Raw genomic sequence first — 20,334 nt, 5'->3', positions numbered from 1 at the left:
AGCTGACAGTTCCCCTGGAGAAGGATACGGCTTGGGAGGGGGAAGGGTCCCGACCCCTCCCTCTCCAGGGTTAGCCGTGCTGTGTGAAGCTGGGGTCTCTGATCTTGTCTTTATTGGCATCAGGCCTTAAGTGACTGCGTTTGGTCTCACTGGCTGCTGTGCACTCTGATACCCGGGTATTGATGAAAGAAAGAAGGGAATGAAGAAATTCTTTGCCCGAGCCCAGGGCAGTCTTAGACACGGCCCCTAATCTCACAGGGTGACTTGGGTTTCTTGGACTGCAAGGCACGGTGGGAGTGAGTTTTTCACTTTATGATGCATGTATTGAGGCAGGTGGACGAGATGGCTTCCTGTGAGCGGGGCAGGGACAGAGCCCTTTTTCCACCTTCGTGCTCCTTAGGCCCTTTCTGTGATGGTGGAGTGTAAGGCAATGATGGAGACCCCTGAGCCTGCCCTTCTTAATTGGGTATAAATGAGGGCATTTCCAGGACAGCATTTTACCCATGTGACAGTGCTTTGGAATGGAATTTCAGAGACTCCAGCTGGTGAGTAGCAGGATATATCTGAGTGAGAAACAGCCCTCTCTCAGCTTCCCCCAAATTATACCAAGCAAGTGAGCATCTAATCCAGCTATAAGTGAAGTCAACCCTTCCCTTAAGAGGTTTACAGCCTCTCTGGGGAGACGAGAGGGCCTGAGAACAATTAAGTTGGGAATGCAGATCTGGTTCACTGGTGGAGCAGGTTCTGAGGCTCAATACTCTGCTTGTAACCAGGAGAAGAGAGGACCTTACTGTCTTAATTGGATCGGGGGCCTGGAGCTGCCACTCGGGCTCCCGACCTGTGACGGGTGGCGATGTTAAGGCATGGGGCTTGGAGCTTAATTCACTGCGTCCCTGATTCCATCCGAGGCTGACTCTCCCGTTTGGGGATTAGACTTTCTGCAAAGTTTCTTTAGAGATTCCAGAGCAAGCCCGCCCCTCTGCTCCTTAGCTCACCCATTCAAAGATGGGGAAGAGAAAGCAAAACACCTCTGCCAGCCTGCTGGACTCGTCACCAGCAGCTCTGATGAAGGTACAGGTTTTCAACAGCCCCAGAGTCTAAGAAGAGGGTTGGGGATTAGGTGTCTGCTTTCCATTACGGCAGATAGAAGAGCTGGCAGGATGTCCACTCTCATAGCCAGCTGGCTGCACCGAGGTGAAAGGAGAGGAGGAAAGAAAGAGGCATGTATCAATCCACTTTTTCCATCTCCGAGGTCCTCGGAGGTACATAGCTGGCCCGTGTTTCCTCACTGTCACGACCTGGGAAACAGAAGATGGAGGGGCATATCTGAGTTACCCAAAGACACAGAGAAGCTTGTCCCCAAGGGCCCGTCCTAGACCGTGTGAGTGCTGGCGTATCTGTTCTCAGCCTTGACAGTAAAAGACAGAAAAGCCTGCCCCGGAAGTCTTAACACGTAAGGGAAATGCTGCTTTGGTTTACTTACTGCTGAGAAAACAATGTTTGATATCTAGAAAAAGATACCTCTGATGGAAGATGTCACCTTGATTTCACATCTTAAACAAAAAGTCCCATTCCTGTCCGAGGACGTCTTAGCGCCGTGCTTTGCTCCCATCAGCCACTGAATTTAATGTCTGTGACATGTGACAAAGAGAGAGTCCTGGCTTGACCCTTTGAGTCTCCATGGAGCCTCACGGAAGACAGACAGCCGGAGTTTAGTGAGAAAAGATGCTCACTGTGGGCTGAAGTTTGCAAATCAATACAATGTGTTGGCTTGCTCGGAGCTTCCCCATTTTGTTAAGGATTACATTTCTACACGGTTTGCAGACTAGATGTTAATCAGTGGCTGTTGGCCAGAGAGGACCAACCCCACCAGCAAATAAATACATTTAAGATGTTGAGAGTGATCGACCGAGGAATATGTACGCGGAGACCCGGAGAATATGAAACCAGTTAAGAAGTCAAAGGTCATTTTGTTCAGGGCAAAATTCTTGTGCATGGTGCTGACAGTTTGCCCTCTGGGTGTTTTCGGAGCTTAAAGGATCAAACTCGTCCACATGAAATATGGAATGTCTAATACAGAAGCCTCATGCACGCCTTCAGCCCAACCTTTTGGCCCTGTAATTAACATGGCTCCAGCTTCCTGGTGGATACCACCCAGCCTAGAGCTCTAGGTAGGCATGGCCTCGCTGAACTCATGGGCTGGTACCTCCAGAGGATGTTTAAAGTAGGCTTAGGTCATACAACAACATGGCAGGGTTTCCCTGGTGGCGCAGTGGTTGAGAGTCCGCCTGCCGATGCAGGGGACACAGGTTCGTGCCCCGGTCCGGGAGGATCCTGCATGCCATGGAGCGGCTGGGCCCGTGAGCCATGGCCGCTGGGCCTGCGCGTCCGGAGCCTGCGCTCCGCAACGGGAGAGGCCACAGCAGTGAGAGGCCCGCGTACCGCAAAAAAAACAAAAAACAAAAGATGGCAAACTGCACCGTCCACAGCTTCCTTTAGGCTCTGTGCAGGAAGGGGAGGGGGAGGGGGAGGGATCTCTTTCTCCATGTCTGAGATCAGTTTCCAGCAATCAAGGAGCTTCTTTGCAGAAGTCCCACCTAGGTTGGCCTGAGGATGTCACTGTCAAATGGACTTCTATGCTAAGAGAGGGATGAACAGTGAGTTTTTTACTAAAAAGAAAAGAAAAAAAAAGTTTATTTTCCTGGAGGTTGGTAGGGTAGAGAAGGCATTTATTTTGAGACATGTTGATTTTAAGAATCATGAGTTATGTGGGGAGATGGATGATGAATCGGTGACTAATCCAAGGAGGTGAAGTTTGCTGTGGATTCGTCTCTATCACCTCTTGCTGACTTCCACCTACTCTCTTTTGGCGTCTCTCACTGTGAAGCTGAGCCCCAGGTACCGTCCCTCATTCACCCTGGAAACCAGATGCAAGCAGAGCCTTGAACTCTGGGCCGTGTCAACTGATCTCCCTGACTCCACTCTTTTTTTTTTCTTTTTAAATTTTTTTCCAGCTTTTTTGAGGTGTAATTGACACAGAAAAATTGTATGTATGTAGGGTGTACAACGTAATGATTTAATATACATAGACATTGTGAGCTGATTACCACAATCAAGTTAATTAACAAAGGCATCACTTTATATAGATGCCTTTTTTTGTGTGTGTGGTGTGACATTTAAGATCTATTCTCTCAGCAGATTTCAAGTATACAATATAGTATTATTAACAATAGTCACTATGCTGCACATTAGATCCTCGGAACTTATTCGTCTTAAAACTGGAAGTTTGTAACCTTTGACCAGCATCTCCTCATCTCCCCCACCCCCAGCCCTTGGCAACCACTGTTCTGGCTCTATGGTAACTTTACCCTTTTGAGCTAAGGATGTTCATGAGCCCTAATGGCTTAAACTTACCCTCTTTTCTGTGCTTTCCATGTCAAAGAAGCCTTTCCTGCCTTACAACTTAAACCAAGCACAAGAGTCCCATGGGAGTTCTAGGCCCCAGGGACCATAGGATATCTTTGGGCAAAGGGACTTTTTTGGTGTCTTTCAACACCTAGGGCAGTGCTATCTGTTGAACAGTCATATCAGCTAATGCATAAAATGGCCACCAAATCTGGAAACGTAGCGATTATTTTAGCATGTAAGGAGATCACTGTCAATTAACCAATGATGTATTCCCCCATGTTTTTAGACTTGGGGGCCACCCTGAATATTGAGCACTTACTAGGTGCTTTACATATGCTTCTCATTTAATTATCCCAACGGTCCCGGGCTGTAGGTATTACTCTTATTCTGGCTCTCTCTCTCTTTTTTTTTTTTTTCGGTATGCGGGCCTCTCGCTGCTGTGGCCCCTCCCGCCGCGGAGCACAGGCCCCGGACGCGCAGGCCCAGTGGCCACGGCTCACCGGCCCAGCCGCTCCGCGGCACGTGGGATCCTCCCGGACCTGGGTACAAACCCGGGATCCCCTCTTCGGCAGGCGGACTCTCAACCACTGCGCCACTAGGGAAGCCCGTAGGTATTACTCTTAATCATCCCTGGTTTACATAGGAGGACAAAACTTAAAGAAGCTAAATGAGTCATGAACGTAGGCTCCGGAACTGTGTTGCAGCTGCGTTGCTGCATTTTTCCCTCTCGTCTGAGAGCTTCTCCTCATGAACAGCAACCAGGAGCTGAAGAATGGATGCTGTGCTCCCGTGTTCTCAGGCTTTTGGATTTTGGGGCGAAGCATTTTCCATTGATTCTTTAGGCTGAGTGATTCGTCTTGCAGTTTCTCCCTTAAAATGCAGCCTAACCTCTCAGATATTGTATGATATTACTTATATGTGGAATCTAAAAAAAAATACAAGTGAACTTATTTACAAAATAGAAACAGACTCACAGACATAGAAAACAAGATTATGGTTACCAAAAGGGAAAGGGGGGGGTGGATAAATGAGGAATATGGGACTAACAGATGCACACTACTATATATAAAGTAGATAAACAGAAAGAATTCACTGTAGAGCACAGGGAACTATATTCAATATCTTGTAATAACCTATAATGGAAAAGAATCTGAAAAAGAATATATCTATGTCTATGTCTACATCTATATCTGAATCACTTTGCTGTACACCTGAAACTGACACAATATTGTCAATCAACTATACTTCAACTTAAAAAAATCCCCTTCCAAGACTGAAAAAGGATGCAATTTTCCATTGCACGACATGTAAAGCGTGGTCATTGCCTTCCAAATTGCTGGCTTGCCCGCACACTGGATAGCGGGCTTTCGGGCCCCACTTGGAGACCTGCCTCCCTTAATTATGTCTTGGCTGGTAAAATGCAACCAAACTAAACACAAAACACTTAGTGCAATAAAATAATCCATTTTTTATAATGGAGAAATTAACCAGTGTTGAGCAGTAGGGGTTAAGGAAACTGTCATAAAATATAATTATAATTATAATAACAATTATATGAAGAGTGGTTCACGGTACGTGGCCTCCTGCCTTTCATCCCAGATCTGATACTGACTGGCTAATGCTAATTAATACGACTTGCCCAGTCAGAACTACGTGTGGGTCTAGAGAGGAAGCAGGGATTTGTTTTTGTTTGCTTTTATAAATTGTGCCTCTTGGCTTGGCCAAAACGAAGATGGAGATGCAACACTGGAGCTTTTGTCCGAGGACTTGAGCGCCTTCTAAAGTCCTGTATTGAAGCTTCTAGGACTGGGATTCCAGACTCCCTGAAATTGTCAGGTCTTCTGTCCCGGAATTCCTGTGACATTTGGGTCCAGTCTTGCCTTCTTTTGAGGAAGAGGGTGGGCTTGACATGGTTCCCTCCCCATTTGGGCTTTGAACAGAATTACTACCAGCACAGAATTTCATTTTATTTTATTTTTGGCCGCACAGCGTGGCTTGTGGGATCTTAGTTCCCTGACCAGGGATTGAACCCGAACCTTTGGGATTGAAAGTGTGGCGTCCTAACCACTGGACCACCGGGGAACTCCTTAGGGCAGAATTTTAGAAGCCTGTTTTCAACCTAGGGTACTGTGTACTTCACCTCTGGGTGTATTTTGTTTCTATCCCCAGGTTTGCTGGGCTTGGCCAAGAAGCAGGTTTGGTTAGTGATTGAAATGGGCTCCCGAGGACCCAGATCACTGATGCTGTTGCTTTGGAAGAAGGAATGAAGGGGACGGGGAAGACCCAGCATGTGCGGCAAACTCTCCAGAGCTGGTGTGTCAGTTGCGCATTTCTTTATTCCCCATGAGTTTGGGGTGGAATCGTGGCAACCGGAGGGACACACTCTCCCGAGCCACCCATCGGATGGAAGATTTGGGAAGAGATGAGGATAGGAGGGTCCAGGCAGATTCCTGGACCTGCGAACTGGGCTGCCAAGATCAGGGTCAGCCCTGAAACATGCAGCCATCTGTCTGTTCACCTTCCAGCTGTAGCAGAGTGGTAAAGAGCACAGATTCTGGAGCCAGGTAGCCCGGATGCAAACTCTGGCTCTCTAGGCGTCAGTTGCTTCATCTGTAGTAAGGGGATATTCTATGCATGTAGTCATTATGGGGATTAAATGAAACACTATATACCTTAGAACTACGTTGGACACCAATTCAGCCTATAACGGTGAAGAGTTATCATTATCCCTTCAACGACTGAAGTCTTTCCAGAGTTTAGTTACCAAAAGATTGCCTGGCAAGGATTAGTTAACGGCAGGGTCACAGGAGAGGTATCCGGGATGGGAAAGGATCACTTGGACAGGGTGAGTTGAGATGGCTACAAAGATATATTCACCTTCTTCTATCTCTGCCATTTGCAATTGTGTGCGAGGCCCTCCAATGAGCTGTGGACTTGAAACTGCTGCTCTAGCACATTCATGGGCAAAGGTGGGAGCAGGGTGGATGAGATGCTAAGTGAGCCAAAACCCAGTGCCTTAGAAAACAATTCCAAATAATGTATTCAGGACAAACATCTCAGATTGGGAGAATTTCTACAGGCAGCATGGAGGATGGCATCACAGAGGATGGGTGGATGTGATGCTAAAAGGAAGGCTTAAGGCACCAGAATTGGGACAGAGCCATTGGGGAAGACCGGTTTAGTGCATTTCTGTCTCTAGGCATGTTTAAAACCGCAAGAGTAATATAAAAACCTCAACTGAAGAGTGGTCTTGCATCCCAGGGAGGTCAACCATTATACATTTTAGGGGTGGTGAAGGCAACCAGTTGCTATCTGTGATATCCAAGACAAGGCTGGGTATTATGATTCATTCTTGCTATTACTCTGAAAACCAGAGCACCCCCGAAACCAAACAGTTCCATGTTGTGTTGAATGGGTGGCTCCACACCAGCATGCCATGAATGATATCCAGCAAGGGATGGTGGAACAAATAGAAGCATTCAAACAGATCCAAACTAGGTAAGAGTCAGAATGACTGGCCTTCCAAGAGGTGGCTACTGGCCTTTTACAAAGGCGGTTATTGAACAATGACAGAACCTGCTCTCCCAAGGCAATGATAGGAATATGGAGGCTGCCACTTGCCAGGGATTGGCCAACGAAGTCAATTTTCTAAATATCTGTCTGAAACTCCTTTTTAAAATTTTCTATTTATTTATTTTTTACTTTTAAAAAATATTTTATTGGAGGATAGTTTGCCTGAAACTCTTTTACAAAATTCCCTAGAATTCTAAGGATTGGCATAGCAGTGGTAAGTACAGTTTAGGTTTTCGTTTGTAGTTTTCTCTGTCAGTGTTGTGAAAAGGCGAGAACTAACATCATCCATATGAAGAGAAGTGAATATCCACCAAGGATTGGATTTGATCTCTCAACTTCTCTCTTCTTCCTCTTGGAACCATATGGTTCATGACTGAAGGTGATGAAAAATGTCCAGAATGGCAGAGATTCTCAGTCTTTGTCATAACTTTCACTTGTTACGTGAGACCGGACAAGGGGCTTACTTTCCTTGTGCTACAGTTTCCTCATTTCAAGACCACGGAATATTATGGAAATTACAGCTTGTGGGTCCTTTGGTGAAGGGTGTATCAATAAGAAAGTGTTGGCAACTCCATCATGGCCTATTTTGTTTCCCCCAAGTGTTGTTAGTTTAGCCAAGGGTGAGGCCAAGTTGTTGGGCAATACTGAAAAATGTTGGACTGCAGTGTGCCATTTAACCCGATGTATAAAATACCCTTGGCACCTGGAGTACGACTGGCAGCGTGGATACCAGCCTGGACATCAGCCTCACACGTGTTCAGGGAGATCCTCAGGAAAATAAAAACTTAATAAAACTCAACATGATCAAGACGTTGGCTTCCAATAATAGGATCAGATTCATATAAGTCGTTTCAAATAAGTCGTTATTTATTGAGGATGGTCACAAATGTAGGTGTTTGTGTCTGACAGTGTGTGTGTCTACATGTTTGTCCGTGGATGGGCAGGTGTTTGCACGTTTGTGTGTTTCTCTTGACGTTCCCAATCCAAATATAAATTAGTTTAGGTTTATTCATGATCTTGAAATGCCCATGTCTTTTCCCTCTTCCATCAGAGAAGAGAGCAGAAGCACAATATTTGGGTAGGAAAGAGAATGTTTTTCAGGGTTGCCTTCTCTCTCTCTCCTTTTTTTTTTTTTCCTGCATGGTGCGTCATGTGGGATTTTAGTTCCCCGACCAGGGATCGAAGCTGTGCCCCCCTGCAGTGGAAGCGTGGATTCTTAACTACTGGACCGCCAGGGAAGTCCCAGGGTTGCCTTCTCTTTAATGTAGAGCTCAATTTTCTGGAGGAAAAGGCTGGTGATGTTCACTCTGATTCTCTGACGTTTGGATGGGGGCCCGACCTGGCAAGAACTCTAAGACCCTGCTCTTCCTAGGGGAGACAGCCACCGGTAGGCAGGCTCTGCTCTGGGTGTAGCTGCTGGCCTCGAGCTCCAGTGATGCTTCCCGCGGACTCTTATGGACTCCTTTAAGGGTTAACCAATGATCTGAACTCTTATCTAAAGCAGTTTCCTAAAGCATTCGGGTAAGGCTTGCAGTCAGCCGTCACGTAGACTCAGGTCTCTAACTCTCCCCAGTCTGGAAGCATCTTAGAGCCCTAGAGGGGACAAGGAGTCACCTTCCTCCTTTGCGAGATTAGAAGATGTGTTTTCATTTTGGCAAGGCAAACTTGTCTGATTACATATTATAGCTGGGCATGCACAGTAATTCAACTACATCCTAAAGAAAAAAAAATTTCAGTAAAGGTATGAAGTGCCCGCTGTGTCGTAAACATTGGGCTATGCCTTTCATGGTGATCTGATGGTTTGAAAGATGCATAAAACTTCAAAACCAAAAAAGAAATGATTCAGACACATTAAGGCAAACAGGTTTGACTGCTTCTCCTGCCTCTGGTGTCAGGTTGACTCGTGGCTGGAGCTGATTAATAGCAGTGGCAAGTTCCATGTGAGTGGCTCTTCATAAAGAGAATTAGTGGCTGCACAAACTCAGGTGTTCTGAAAAGTAGGCACTGAGGCTAAGTTCCAGGTCGCTCCCCAGGCTCCCAGAGCTTAAGTAGAGCTCACAGGGGCAGAATAACTGACTCCTGCATTTTTTCGATTGTAGAAAATGTATTTTCTCATCAGTAAAATGGGCGTTTCTAGGAAGATGATAGCACAGGTAGAACATTTAGCCTGGCGCATAGCTATTAGCAGATGGTGACTGTTCTTAGTATTATTAGAAAGGCTCAATCATCCATATGTTTAATACCTTTGAAAATGATGTTAAAGATAACATGTGTCAGTGAGGAGGTGGAGAAATTAGAAACTTTGTACATCAAAAAATTAAAAATAGAACAGCCATCTGATCCACTCCACTTCTGGGTATTTATCCAAAAGAACTAACATCGAGGTCTTAGAGAGGTGTTGCCTCTACTATGTATGTCCATCACAGCACTACTCACAATGGCTGAGATGGGGAACAACCTACATGTCCATCAACAGATGAATGGATAAAGAAAACGTGCTCTATACTTACAGTGGAATACTATTCAGCCTTAAAAAAGAAGATTCTGCAATCCGTGAAACAGGGATGAGCCTGGAGGACATCATGCTAAGTGAACTAAACCATCACAGAAGGACAAACACTGCCTGATTCTACTTCTATAAAGGATCTACAGTAGTCAAATTCATAGAATCAAAAAGTAGAATGGTGGTTGCCAGGGCCAGGGAAGGGGAGAAGAGGAGTTACTAATCAATGGGAATGAAGTTTCAGTTAATAGAGATGAATAAGCTCTAGAGATTGTACCTAGATTGTACATTGTACCTGAATCCACGATAATAGGCTGTACACTTAAAAATGTGTCGAGGGTAGATCTCACGTTAAGTGTTCTTACTGCAGTAAGATAAAAATGAAAAAAAATCATGAGGATAGAGAAGACAATTAACAAAAAGAAAAAGAAAATGATGCTGATGCTGCTATGTAGCTGTCTGTCAAAACAAAGATGTCTGTGACCAAGACGTTTGGGTCAAGGACTCTATAGATTCAATGAATGATCAGAACATTTTCCAGCTGTAGAACGGACAAATGCTTCCTGAGAGTTGGCACAAAGCAAGACAATACCAGGCCCAAGGAGGGTTGTTAAGAACTAATAACCATGGGCATTACCCTTCAGAAGCTTAGAAGCTAGGAGGGAGGATGAATCATGTCATGGACAACCACACTTTTTAGTCTGATTAGGAAGGTGCAAATGAAAAGGAAAATGACAAGGAGTGGACCAAGGAAGGTTGTGGAGAATGAGTACCATTTGATGTGAGTTTGAGGGGTAGCAGGATTTTACTAGGCAGCTTGGTATGGAGGGCAGAGGCACTGCATGCAGAGGAAAGTGTGTGAGCTACATGTGGAGGCAGGGAAGGAGGAGGCTCTTACTTGGAGTTGCCCAGGTTTCTAAGACCACAGAGGACACATAAAAGCTAAAAAGAGACGTCGGGGCCAGATTATGAGTGGCAGGTCAGAGAGCTGGGAGTTTCTTCACTCCTCAATATGCAGGTGTGAAAGGTTTTTCAGCAGAGGGATGGTCCAGTCACAGCTGTATGCGTGATAATGGGAATAGGACGGGTTGGGGGCAGAAAGATGGAAGAAGAGACACCAGCCAAGAGGCCATGGCAGGCACCCAAGTAGAAGGTAATAAATGGCATCTAATTCAGGGTAACAGCTTGAGGAGGTGGGGACAGATGGGAGAGATCTCCTTAAGGAAAACTCAGTAGAATCTGGAAACTGGTTAGATGACATGGGCTGAGGTAGAGTGGGCGTCTACACTGGGTGACAGTGAAAATGACTACCATTCTCATTTGCTCTGCCTTCCAAAACAACCCAGGTCCCTCCTAGAAGTGTACGTCCAGTCTCAAGGTGGCAGTGAATCCAGATAGGACGATAAACCAAGCCTCAGACATATTGAGTTTTTGGTGGGGATTCTTGATCAAACTGTCCAACAGCTGGGGAGATATATGAACGTGGAGTTTGGAAGAGATGAACTTCTGGGGGTGATCTAGGTAAAGTTATGCCTGAGGCCATGGTAAGCCTATGAGATCACAAAGACAGAGCTTGAGGGTTGAGATAGATTATGGATTCATGAATGGGAACATAACTTTGAAGATCACCCCATGTGAGAGGTAGAAGGCAGGGGAGTTCCCTGGCAGTCCAGTGGTTAGGACTCTGTGCTTCCACTGTAGGGGACACAGGTTCGATCCCTGGTTGGGGAATTAAGATCCTGCATGCCACGCAGTGCAGCCAAAAAAGAAAAATTAAAAGAAAAAAAAGAGGTGGAAGACAGGAAGCACAGGAGCTGGCAAGGCTAATGCAGAAGACTGTCTGAGAGACAAGGATGGAGCCAGGGAAGGGCTACCTCCTGGAAGTCGGGAGAGGAGCCACTCCAAGAAGTAAGGTCAAGTGTTGCGGAAATCAAGGGTTCATGGCGGAGAGAAGACCACTAGCTTTTGGAGTTTGGCAGCTATTTTGACCTGGAAAAAGAGTTCCGGGTAGACGGCCACGGTGGCTGCAGGATTGTTAGGAGTAAAAGGAGGAGTTGGTGGTGAGGGAGAAGAGGCTCAAGACACGCAGACCCTGCCCTGGGGAATCCCTGCCAGGGGAAAGGTGGGGGGATTCAGTTCAAGGGCTAAGAGGGCCACCATGAAATCAGGTGGGTGAGCAGAAGGGAAGGAGTAGTTGGAAACAAGGCAAGATGCAAGGTGCAAGACAGATGGGGCCGAGTGGAGAGAACTCCACAGAGAGGGGTCGGGAGCAAAGGCCTTGGAAAAAGGAAGTAGCATCAGTCTTCTCCTGCGAAAAAAGAAGAAGAGATGGAAAAAGATTCAGAAGTTGAGGGGGCAGAGGAAAGTGTCACCACACACCTCTATGGTTCGGGGCTATGGCGGGATCTCGAGAGACGTCATGATGAGACCGTATTCTCATAAGGCGGGTGGCCAGGCTGTCTGCAGGGAGGCCAGGGGGGCCAGGCAGGGTGTGGAGGCCACGCTGGAGGGTGGGCCTGGGTGAAGGTAGGTACTTTCTGTAGCTATGCCCAGAAGTCCGGGACCAGAGTGGGGAAAGGAGACTGAGACTGTACTCTCAGCTATCTTGAGACAGACTGAGAGTCTGTCTCTGAGAGTACAGACTGAGTCAATCCCACCATCAAGGGTGGTATGTGAGGCAAATGAGTGGTACAGACAATAAGAAGTCGCAGGAAATAAAATTCCTTTCTGCTTCTTAGCCTGAGGTAGGAACGTGGGCAGCTCATGTATTGGGTGGACCTTTGTGTCCCGGCAACCTCTCCTGACGCCTGCCCTCCTCTGGGCCACCTTTAGGTTACTCTACCAGATTCTCATTGTGGGATTTTTTTTTTTCTCTGAAAGATGAGAGAGTGACTCCCCTGAGAGACAGGAAAATCTGGCCCATTGTTCTCTGCTCTACTCGTCTGTGCAGGACGCCTGGCTTCCTTATGCTCCTGTAACAGGGGATGTTTATCATCACTGTGAGGCATTGAAGGGCAGGCTTCAGCAGCAATGGCCTGGTGGCTGTTTATAGTCCCTGGTTGTATGTCCCAGAGTGACTTTCAAGGTTGCAATTCTATAAGGACAAGAAGCAGCGGCGGTGACAATAGCGTGGACCGAGATGGATGGGAATCTGCCGGTAATCTTGCATCAACCTGGCAGAGCTGATCACGTGATGGGTGAAGGCACTCAAGTTAGGATTTAAAGCCGTGTTCGGGATCGGGTGGTCTTCTGAGTTATCCTCAGGAAGTTCAGCTGAAGCTTTGAGGGACCCTGTAAGAGAGAGAAAAAAGGGACTGGTGACTGTGGATCGAGCATAGGGGTTGGACTCTGAAGACCTGGGTTCAAATCTGCGAGCATCTACTAACCAACCCAGCGGCCTCAGGACCTCAGTCTCATCATGTGTAAAATGGGCACAGTAATAGCTACCTTGAAGCATCACTGGGGAGATGTACGAGACAGTGTTCAAAAGGATGGTTATAACACGCACCTCACAGATGTTATCATGCCACGTCACAGTTGTTTGTTTTTAACATTTGTCTCCCCCACCGGATGATGACTTCCTTGAAGGCAGAAACCACGTCTCCTCAGAGGACATGTTATCAATAAATGGTTGTTGAATGAATGCGTTGCTAGACAGAAACAACCAGCACTCACTAAGGGTTCATGTACCAGGTTTAGTGCCTGCGTTATCCTAATAAATCTTCACAAACAACTCAGTGGGGGAAATACTATTATTATTTTACAGAGGAGGATGTTGTGGCTGAGGGAGGGTCAATGACGAACAGCTGGTTGGTGGTCAAGTGACCTCTTAGCCACTGTTCTGAGCTGTCTCGGGAGAGAAACACAGGGGCAGGAAAAGGCTTCCTCCAAGGAGTTGAATCCCAGGGGTGTATCAGCCACTGGGAACCCAAGATGGGAAGATACCCTGTCGGGAGCATCCCTCTGATAGTATTCAAATTGCATCTCCCGTGGAACGTGGAAAGAAATGAGGCCACTCGGCCTGCCGCCCACTTATGTATTAGGTCAGAAACATCCATCAGGGTGGACCCAGTGGAAGGCGACTCCTGCCAGGGAATGGAGAGTCATAGTTGGGCCGGGAGGGCCCTGAGCCTTGGACGGCCTGCCCCGCTGTTTCCTGCTCCCAGGCTGTTGCTCTCATGATGGATGGGGCAGTGGAAAATTCCTCGCTTGGTTTATTTTTTTTCCCTGAACTGAAAACTCGATTTAGGAGCAGTCAGTGCCCCCGGGTGATGCTTTCCCATTTGTCAGGACGCAGAGTGGTCCACCCTCACCTGGATGGGTGTGTGGCGTTGCAGACAGGCCAGGCAGGGACTGGACCTGGCGGCGGCTCCCCAGGCTAGGGCTCACTTGCTGGTGTTGTGGGTGGGGAAAGGGGCCCTGGGAATGTGCATCTGTGATAGTCCAGGACCCTTGCCCCACAGAACGCAGTCTTACATGGCAGGAACCAGAGCATAGCACCATGGCTTCCTTGGTGTGGAATTAAAACGTCCTGCCCTGGAGTTGCCCTCCTGTGCAGTGTTTCAGAAAGCAAGGATGACCTCTGCCTTTAAAGATCTCCAGAGATATGCCCCCAAATTAATGGCGGTTGCCGGGATTATAGGTGCCCCTACTTCTTCATACTTAACTTTCCACATTTCCCACAATGATTCATGAATTGCTCTAATAATCAGAGAACACAAGGAAAACTCTAGAAGAATGTTAGCCTTCCTTTGAGCTCTCCCTGATTCCTCACTGTCCTTTTTTTTTGGTGCGGATGGTGGGGGCAGAAGAAACTGGCCACCCCCTTCCTCTGAATGGACTCCACCTCGGTTTACCCTTGAAGCAATCCCTGGTCCTTTAATTTTTCTTTATAGTTTCATTCAAAAAACTCCAACCAATAATAGAGCTAAAAATATTAATTATACTCCTGGGATGGGTTTCATCTCTTCATCAATTTCCGAACTTCTCTTCCTCTTTTCTTTATCAATCTAGGACCCCGTCTCGTGTCTTCCCACTGGAATAGTGCTGCTGAAAATTAGTGAGTATTTGCCTTTTGATACCATTTATTCTTCACCGTAAGACAGGCTTCCTTGTCCATCCTGTTAATAATTATTTTTCTTTCACAAAATTCCTCAGAAACCTTTCTGGTGGGCATGAAGGTCGGGGCTTCGCTCTGGTGAGTAGAGGGGAAGAATTAGGAAAGGGGTGAATCTATCTGATTTGTCTTCCGGATCCACTTCTCCCCAGATGCTTTCTTCCCAAGCTTCTCCCAAAACACTGTCCTTTATGGAATCTGAGCTGTGCGTGGAGTAATGTGGAGATCAGCTTTCAGGACAGACAACACACTTCAGTTTAAGTAAAACTGATTAAGGAACGTCGGGAGGAATTATTTGCTTTGCAAAAAGATGCTTTGCTAATAGAAAGGATTCACCATAGGATTACTTTCCACAGCCAACTCCCCAGTCCATTCAAAGGCTACCACTACAAAAACTCAATATAAATACAATAGGGCAGAATTTGCTGGAAGTAAGGCATACCCTCAATTTTCTGAATTATGATGAACCCCAATGTCATGTTTCTCTCTTTTTTTGAGGCTCTGGGATGACATTTTATCCCAAAGATGATATTGTTGACAGTATAACTCATACTGTGGTTAGCAGTGAGGTAACTCATAAGCACCATGTTCATAGCAGTATTCTGTATATAGGCTAGGAGAGAGGGCCTCACTCATTATAATAATGCTAATTTCTTTTTCTTAAGTTGTAATGCCAATTTAGTCAATTCCTAGTGTGTGCTCTTGAACATGTCCTATGGTCCTTTGACACCTCATTGTTCATCTAATTGGAGTATGGCCTGGCTAGTCTCTGTAGGTCCTTCTAGATCTAGTCTTTGAACACATTCAGCTGTGCGGATGGGCAGCTAGGCCTCTCTTTGGGAGTTATGCAAGCCATTTTGGAATTCCCTTTTATCTGGTTGTAGTCCTATTGCTTTTAAGGAATTTCATGGGAGACAAGAAGCAACCTTTCTAGAAGATGGTGGTGTTATTGTTACATCCTTTTAGGAAGGATGCTAGAAGCTCAGCCTGGATTGACCCAACATTAGATATTCCCCTTCTCCCAGCAGGAATGACAGGGACATTGATGTTCTCCTCCCCTGGGCACTGGGCTCTAGAGGCTCCCAGTCATACGAGGGCTGCTGGAGATGGGGGTCTTCCTTGCTGGGGTGCTCACCTCCCTAAGTGCCTCAGTTTCCCCATCTATAAAATGGTGTATTGGTCAGTTCTCAGCTTGACTTATGGAAGCTTCGCAAGAAGACTGATTATCGAGGCTGCTGGGCTGAGAAAAGTGGGTCAAACGAAGAGGAAGACCAAGGATGTTCCACCTCCATAATGTAGGAATTCTCACTGCTTCACTGGCAGGTCTCAGAAGAAGGGATTCAGTCAGATGATGACCTAAGGAGGGGTCATCATCAAGAGGAACCCCCAAACCCTAGTTGATTGCTTCTGGGAAAATGTCCCTTTTGCCCAAACATCTAGTGACTATATTTTCAGCAGAAAGGAGCTGGGGGCCTTCTGGCATTTCAGCTCAAGTTCAGACTAGATGGACAGGGTCTGAGCTTGTCCACGTCCAGGAGAAAAGGGACATGGGCCCTGAGAGGGGCCCCAGGCACAAAGGACAGCATCTTGGCCGCGTCTCCTGCATGGTGTCTGTTTCCCTTTCCCTTCTCCGTCATGCTTTCTGCCCAATCCCATCCTGTCCCTACTTGTTGTTGCCTTTTCTGCTTCTCCGACTTTCCTTCTCCCCCAAGTTAGAACCATGTTTGGTCTTTCAAAAATTATAATTATTTTTAAACCTTGGTTTTTGGGGTGGATTTTATAGGCTAGACCACTTTTGTCATCACTCCTGACCACGTCAACCTTCCTGTCCCCCTTCTTCCAGCCGCACGTCACTGCCAGCCTCCAGGGGGCACCTTCCTTGGACCACTTTCTCTGCCATGTTTGCCTTTTCCCTGTGGGATTCCTTCTGGAAGGCCCATGTGGGAGGTTTAGAGCTTCTGGGTTTCCTTAGAGCACGGCTTCCCTGAATTGCTCCCTACCAGGGAATCACAACCCTTCTGGGACATGAAGAAGTGTCCCTTCTCTGGAGCAGCTGGGATGGATTGGAGGTGGTGAATCATCCTGTAATGGGTTGACCTCAGTCTGCCTGGGATTCCTCTTGGCAGCCCTGAACGCACGGGGACAGGAGGCAGGGGTCCATGGACACGCATGGTGGCCGTTTCCAGGAAGGGTCCTCGGTGTGTCATTCACTCTCCTGACGTTACCCTTTCCAGCTTAGCCTTAAACGTCAATTCTGGACCTGAAGCTCTCCTTGAAGAACTTCTAGAAAAGACCTGATGACTATCCTTCACCCTCCGCCTTCATAACCTCAAAGAATCCTCTTTCCCGTCTCCTTCCCAGTGAGGGCACCAAAAATGGGGGAGAAGAGGTATGCTCTCCAGAGTCCTGTTCTGTCCAGGGTCAGATAAGATCCAGAAGCAGGGACTCAAAGATCAAACCAGAGCTTCAGGGCAGGTTGTAAGCCTAACTAACCAAATTGTGTGCTCTTGGACCTGTCAGCTCCTCGAGGATGGGGCCGCCTCCTGCAGGGTGGCCGCAGCCCGGTCGCTGGCTGGGGGCAGACTTGAGGAGGAGGCTTGGGTCGTGGAGAAAGCAGACCTTACGGGGAGTCCTAAAGCTCCTTGCAGGTGGTGGGACTGGTGGGAAAGGAGCGAGGGAGGGCGAGGTTTGGGTCCCCAGGCTTCTGCTCTGAGGAAAGAGTTGGTAGGAATGGGCCCTCCCTAGGCCTCCAGCCCTGGGGGGCCAGAGGGAGCGGCTGGGACACCTCTCTAGGAGGAAAGGTGTGGCAGGAGGCACCTGTGTTTGCTTCTTGCCCCAGGGGAAAAGGCGAGGCCCAGGCACCTGCTGGGAAGGAGCCCCACCTGCTCCCTCCCTTTCCCGGGCAGAGGGAAGGCAGCTGCAACCTACCTTGTGCTGCTGCTTGCCCGCCGGAGGGCGGAGGTAGCTGGGAGTAGGGAGGTGTTTGCAAGGTTTAAAGAAGTAGAGATCTCAGGGTGGTGGGTGTCCCCTCGTCCAGAATATTTTAGGCCTTTGGAGTCGTCCCTACTTTAGAAGGTGCAGAATCTGGAAGAATGAGGTTCTGGAAGGAGGAAGCAGGCGCAGAAGAATCCTATCATCCTGGATGTTGGATTCAGACCTGCTGGAATTTGCCCCATGGTCCAGCTCTTCTCTCTCCCCACCCCCTCCACCTTCTTGGTCCAACTCAGCTTCCTGACCTTTCCCAAGGCAGTGACCTACCTCCTGGGGGAAACCGGGTCACTAGATGGATGAGTTCTGTTGGGAGTCCAGCCCCTGGTTCTGTTGGGAGCCCAGCCCGGAGCTGCACGGCGGCCTCTGAGCTGCTGTTCGATGCTCCATTCCTGCAATTAACCCCACCTGGGCTCGCAGACCCTGTGATCTGATCTTGTTTACATATGCAAGCTATCAATTGTTCTGAGGTGTGTGTGTGTGTGTGTGTGTGTGTGTGTGTGTGTGTGTGAATTTGATTAATGCGAGAACTTTTTTTTCTGGTCCAGACCTTGAGCACTTGGAATAAACCCCTTCCCATCCCACAGTAACAATGGGGCCGCTGACCATTCTCAGATGCCAGTCAGGGGAGCTCCCGGAAGTCTGTTTTCTTCTTACAGTTCCCAACTCAGCTGGACACTTTGGGGTTTTCAGTGACTCAACAAGTGAGGTGGCACACCAGTAGGCGCAGCTCCCTGACCTGGGGCTCAGCCCCACCAGCCACTAGCCTCCTTCCCAGGATGGGTAAGCCAACCCTCACTTATCTGCCTGAGAGGGAAATGGAGGCCTCCATGCTGGTGGCTTACAAATATTTGTGATTGAATATGAAATAGGGTATTGAGTTTACTCCCTAAGCTACACCCAACTAGTCAGTGAGACCCACACAGAAATTCTGTTCAATGGCAGAGAAGAGCCGGGACCTGCAGAGTGTCTACAGGCCAGAATCTTGACAATATTCTGTCCCTTTGGCTTCTTGAAACGACGGACTCCTACCGGGTGGCTAAAGACTTACATCCTTAGCGTAAAAAAAGAGAAGGCCTTGCCGGATGTTTGTTTTTTAAAAATGGCCCTAGTAACTTCCATGCAGACCTTGGCAAATAAGTTGCAGGGTGGGAGTCATTCTTAAGAGCTGCAAGAAAGTCAAAACTGAGTCAGGCCAGGAGCCCGAAGTCACCTCCCTTATCCTCGGGAGAATCTCAGACATCAAAGAGAACTGCCATTAGGAGGGAATCAGATCCTTACTGGGATCAAATGCTGGAGGAGGCGCAGGCCCAGGGAGCTGAAACTTACCATCTGCACCGTTACCTGATGCACAGAGGGGAGCCCGCTGGCTTCCCGGGGAGTGGCCAGGGGGCATTCCCCACCTGTGCTGGGCAGCTACAGCCCTGCTGCATGTGCAGTCGGGCTTTCAGCAAATAATAATCACAACGATGAACCATGTAGCCACCATTGTCCCTGTTATGGGGCTCTTTCTTTCTCCCACCCTGAATCTGGACCAACGAGGAGGAAGGTAGCAGAACTTTGACGATTCCCCAAAACTCAGATCTGGGGAGATAAGTGCATCGTGTTGGGGTGTGGCTTGAAGGGAATCAAAGCTGAGAAGAAAGGTGTTAATTTGAGTGGCAGCTTTTAGGTGTCAGCGTTGCCTTGGGCTGCCCTAGGTTTGTTTGCTCTAGAAGCATAAGCTTGAAAAGTCCCAGGCACAGAAGAACTCCCCAGTGATGGTTGTAACTCCTCTCCCAGCCCCTTCACTCTCAAGTGGGAAACAAACAGGCACATGGGATGATGTTTTCCAAAAATTCCAGGCTTTCAAGAGGCCCATGACAAAGCATCTCTTGGGGGACACTTAGATTCCTTTATCCATTGCAGGAGGCACTCAGGGTGGAAGCCCAGCGGGGGTACGCTCTCTTCCTGGGTGGGGTCATTGTGAAAACTGTGAGACAAAGCACCAGGATCCCAGGCCATCAGAACCCCGATGGCAGTGGGAGATGGAGAAGGCAGAGGACGCTCCAAGGTCATTCTCATGGCACCCATGGGCATGAGGAGCTTCAGCTCCCTGAGTTCTAATCGGGGCTGTTGCCAGAACCTCGCACCCAGCCTCACACCTGGGAGGTGATGGACCATGTTGGTTGAGTGCAGGAGATTGCGGTCCGACAGGTGTTGGGATTCAATCCCAGCTCCACCACTTGCCAGGTAGGTGGTCTCTGGCAAGTCACTTGACCTCCACTGGCCTTGATTCTTCACCTGAAAGTGACAATAACAATATCTTGTAGGGTGGCCGTGAAGATGAAAGGTGATAATAGGCTCCATTTCTTCCTGCCGTGCTTGGCATTTAGTAAGAGCTCAGTCATTAGCCGCTAAATTCTATTTTTTTTTTCACATCTTTATTGGAGTATAACTGCTTTACAATGGTGTGTTATTTTCTGCTTTATAACAGAGTGAATCAGTTATACATATACATATGTTCCCATATCTCTTCCCTCTTGCGTCTCCCTCCCTCCCACCCTCCCTATCCCACCGCTCTAGGTGGTCACAAACCACCTAGAGCAGCTAAATTCTTAATCCCCACTCTCATGACAGCAAAAACCCGCCTGTCTCCTACTGACTTGGTCTGCAAGCTTTGAGTGCTACCGTGCTGGGGGTTCTTTGGACTGGAGGCCAGCATTCACCTGCCCACAGAACTGGGAAAGAGTGGGAGGTGGAAGAC

General features: G+C 47.9%; 1 protein-coding gene across 2 annotated transcripts in view; it reads left to right on the top strand.

Moving 5' to 3' along the window:
• The window catches only part of GATA3 (GATA binding protein 3), a 45,316-nt gene extending 25,198 nt beyond the window's left edge, over nucleotides 1-20,118 (top strand). For both annotated transcript variants that reach the window (XM_089906527.1, XM_089906522.1), the window contains one exon: nucleotides 5,578-20,118. In XM_089906527.1, coding sequence (XP_089762653.1) covers nucleotides 5,578-5,613 — 36 coding nt within the window. In that variant the 3' untranslated portion in view covers nucleotides 5,614-20,118. The remainder of the gene's footprint in view (nucleotides 1-5,577) is intronic.
• Nucleotides 20,119-20,334: the final 216 nt, after the last annotated feature.

This window comes from Delphinapterus leucas, chromosome 2 (assembly GCF_059928025.1).
Source record: "Delphinapterus leucas isolate spDelLeu-1000000601 "Yukka" chromosome 2, BTC_Dleu_Yukka2, whole genome shotgun sequence".
In the NCBI taxonomy this organism is placed as follows: domain Eukaryota; kingdom Metazoa; phylum Chordata; class Mammalia; order Artiodactyla; family Monodontidae; genus Delphinapterus; species Delphinapterus leucas.
The sequence above is the reverse complement of the archived record's forward strand: the minus strand, read 5'-3'. Positions and strand labels throughout refer to the sequence as shown.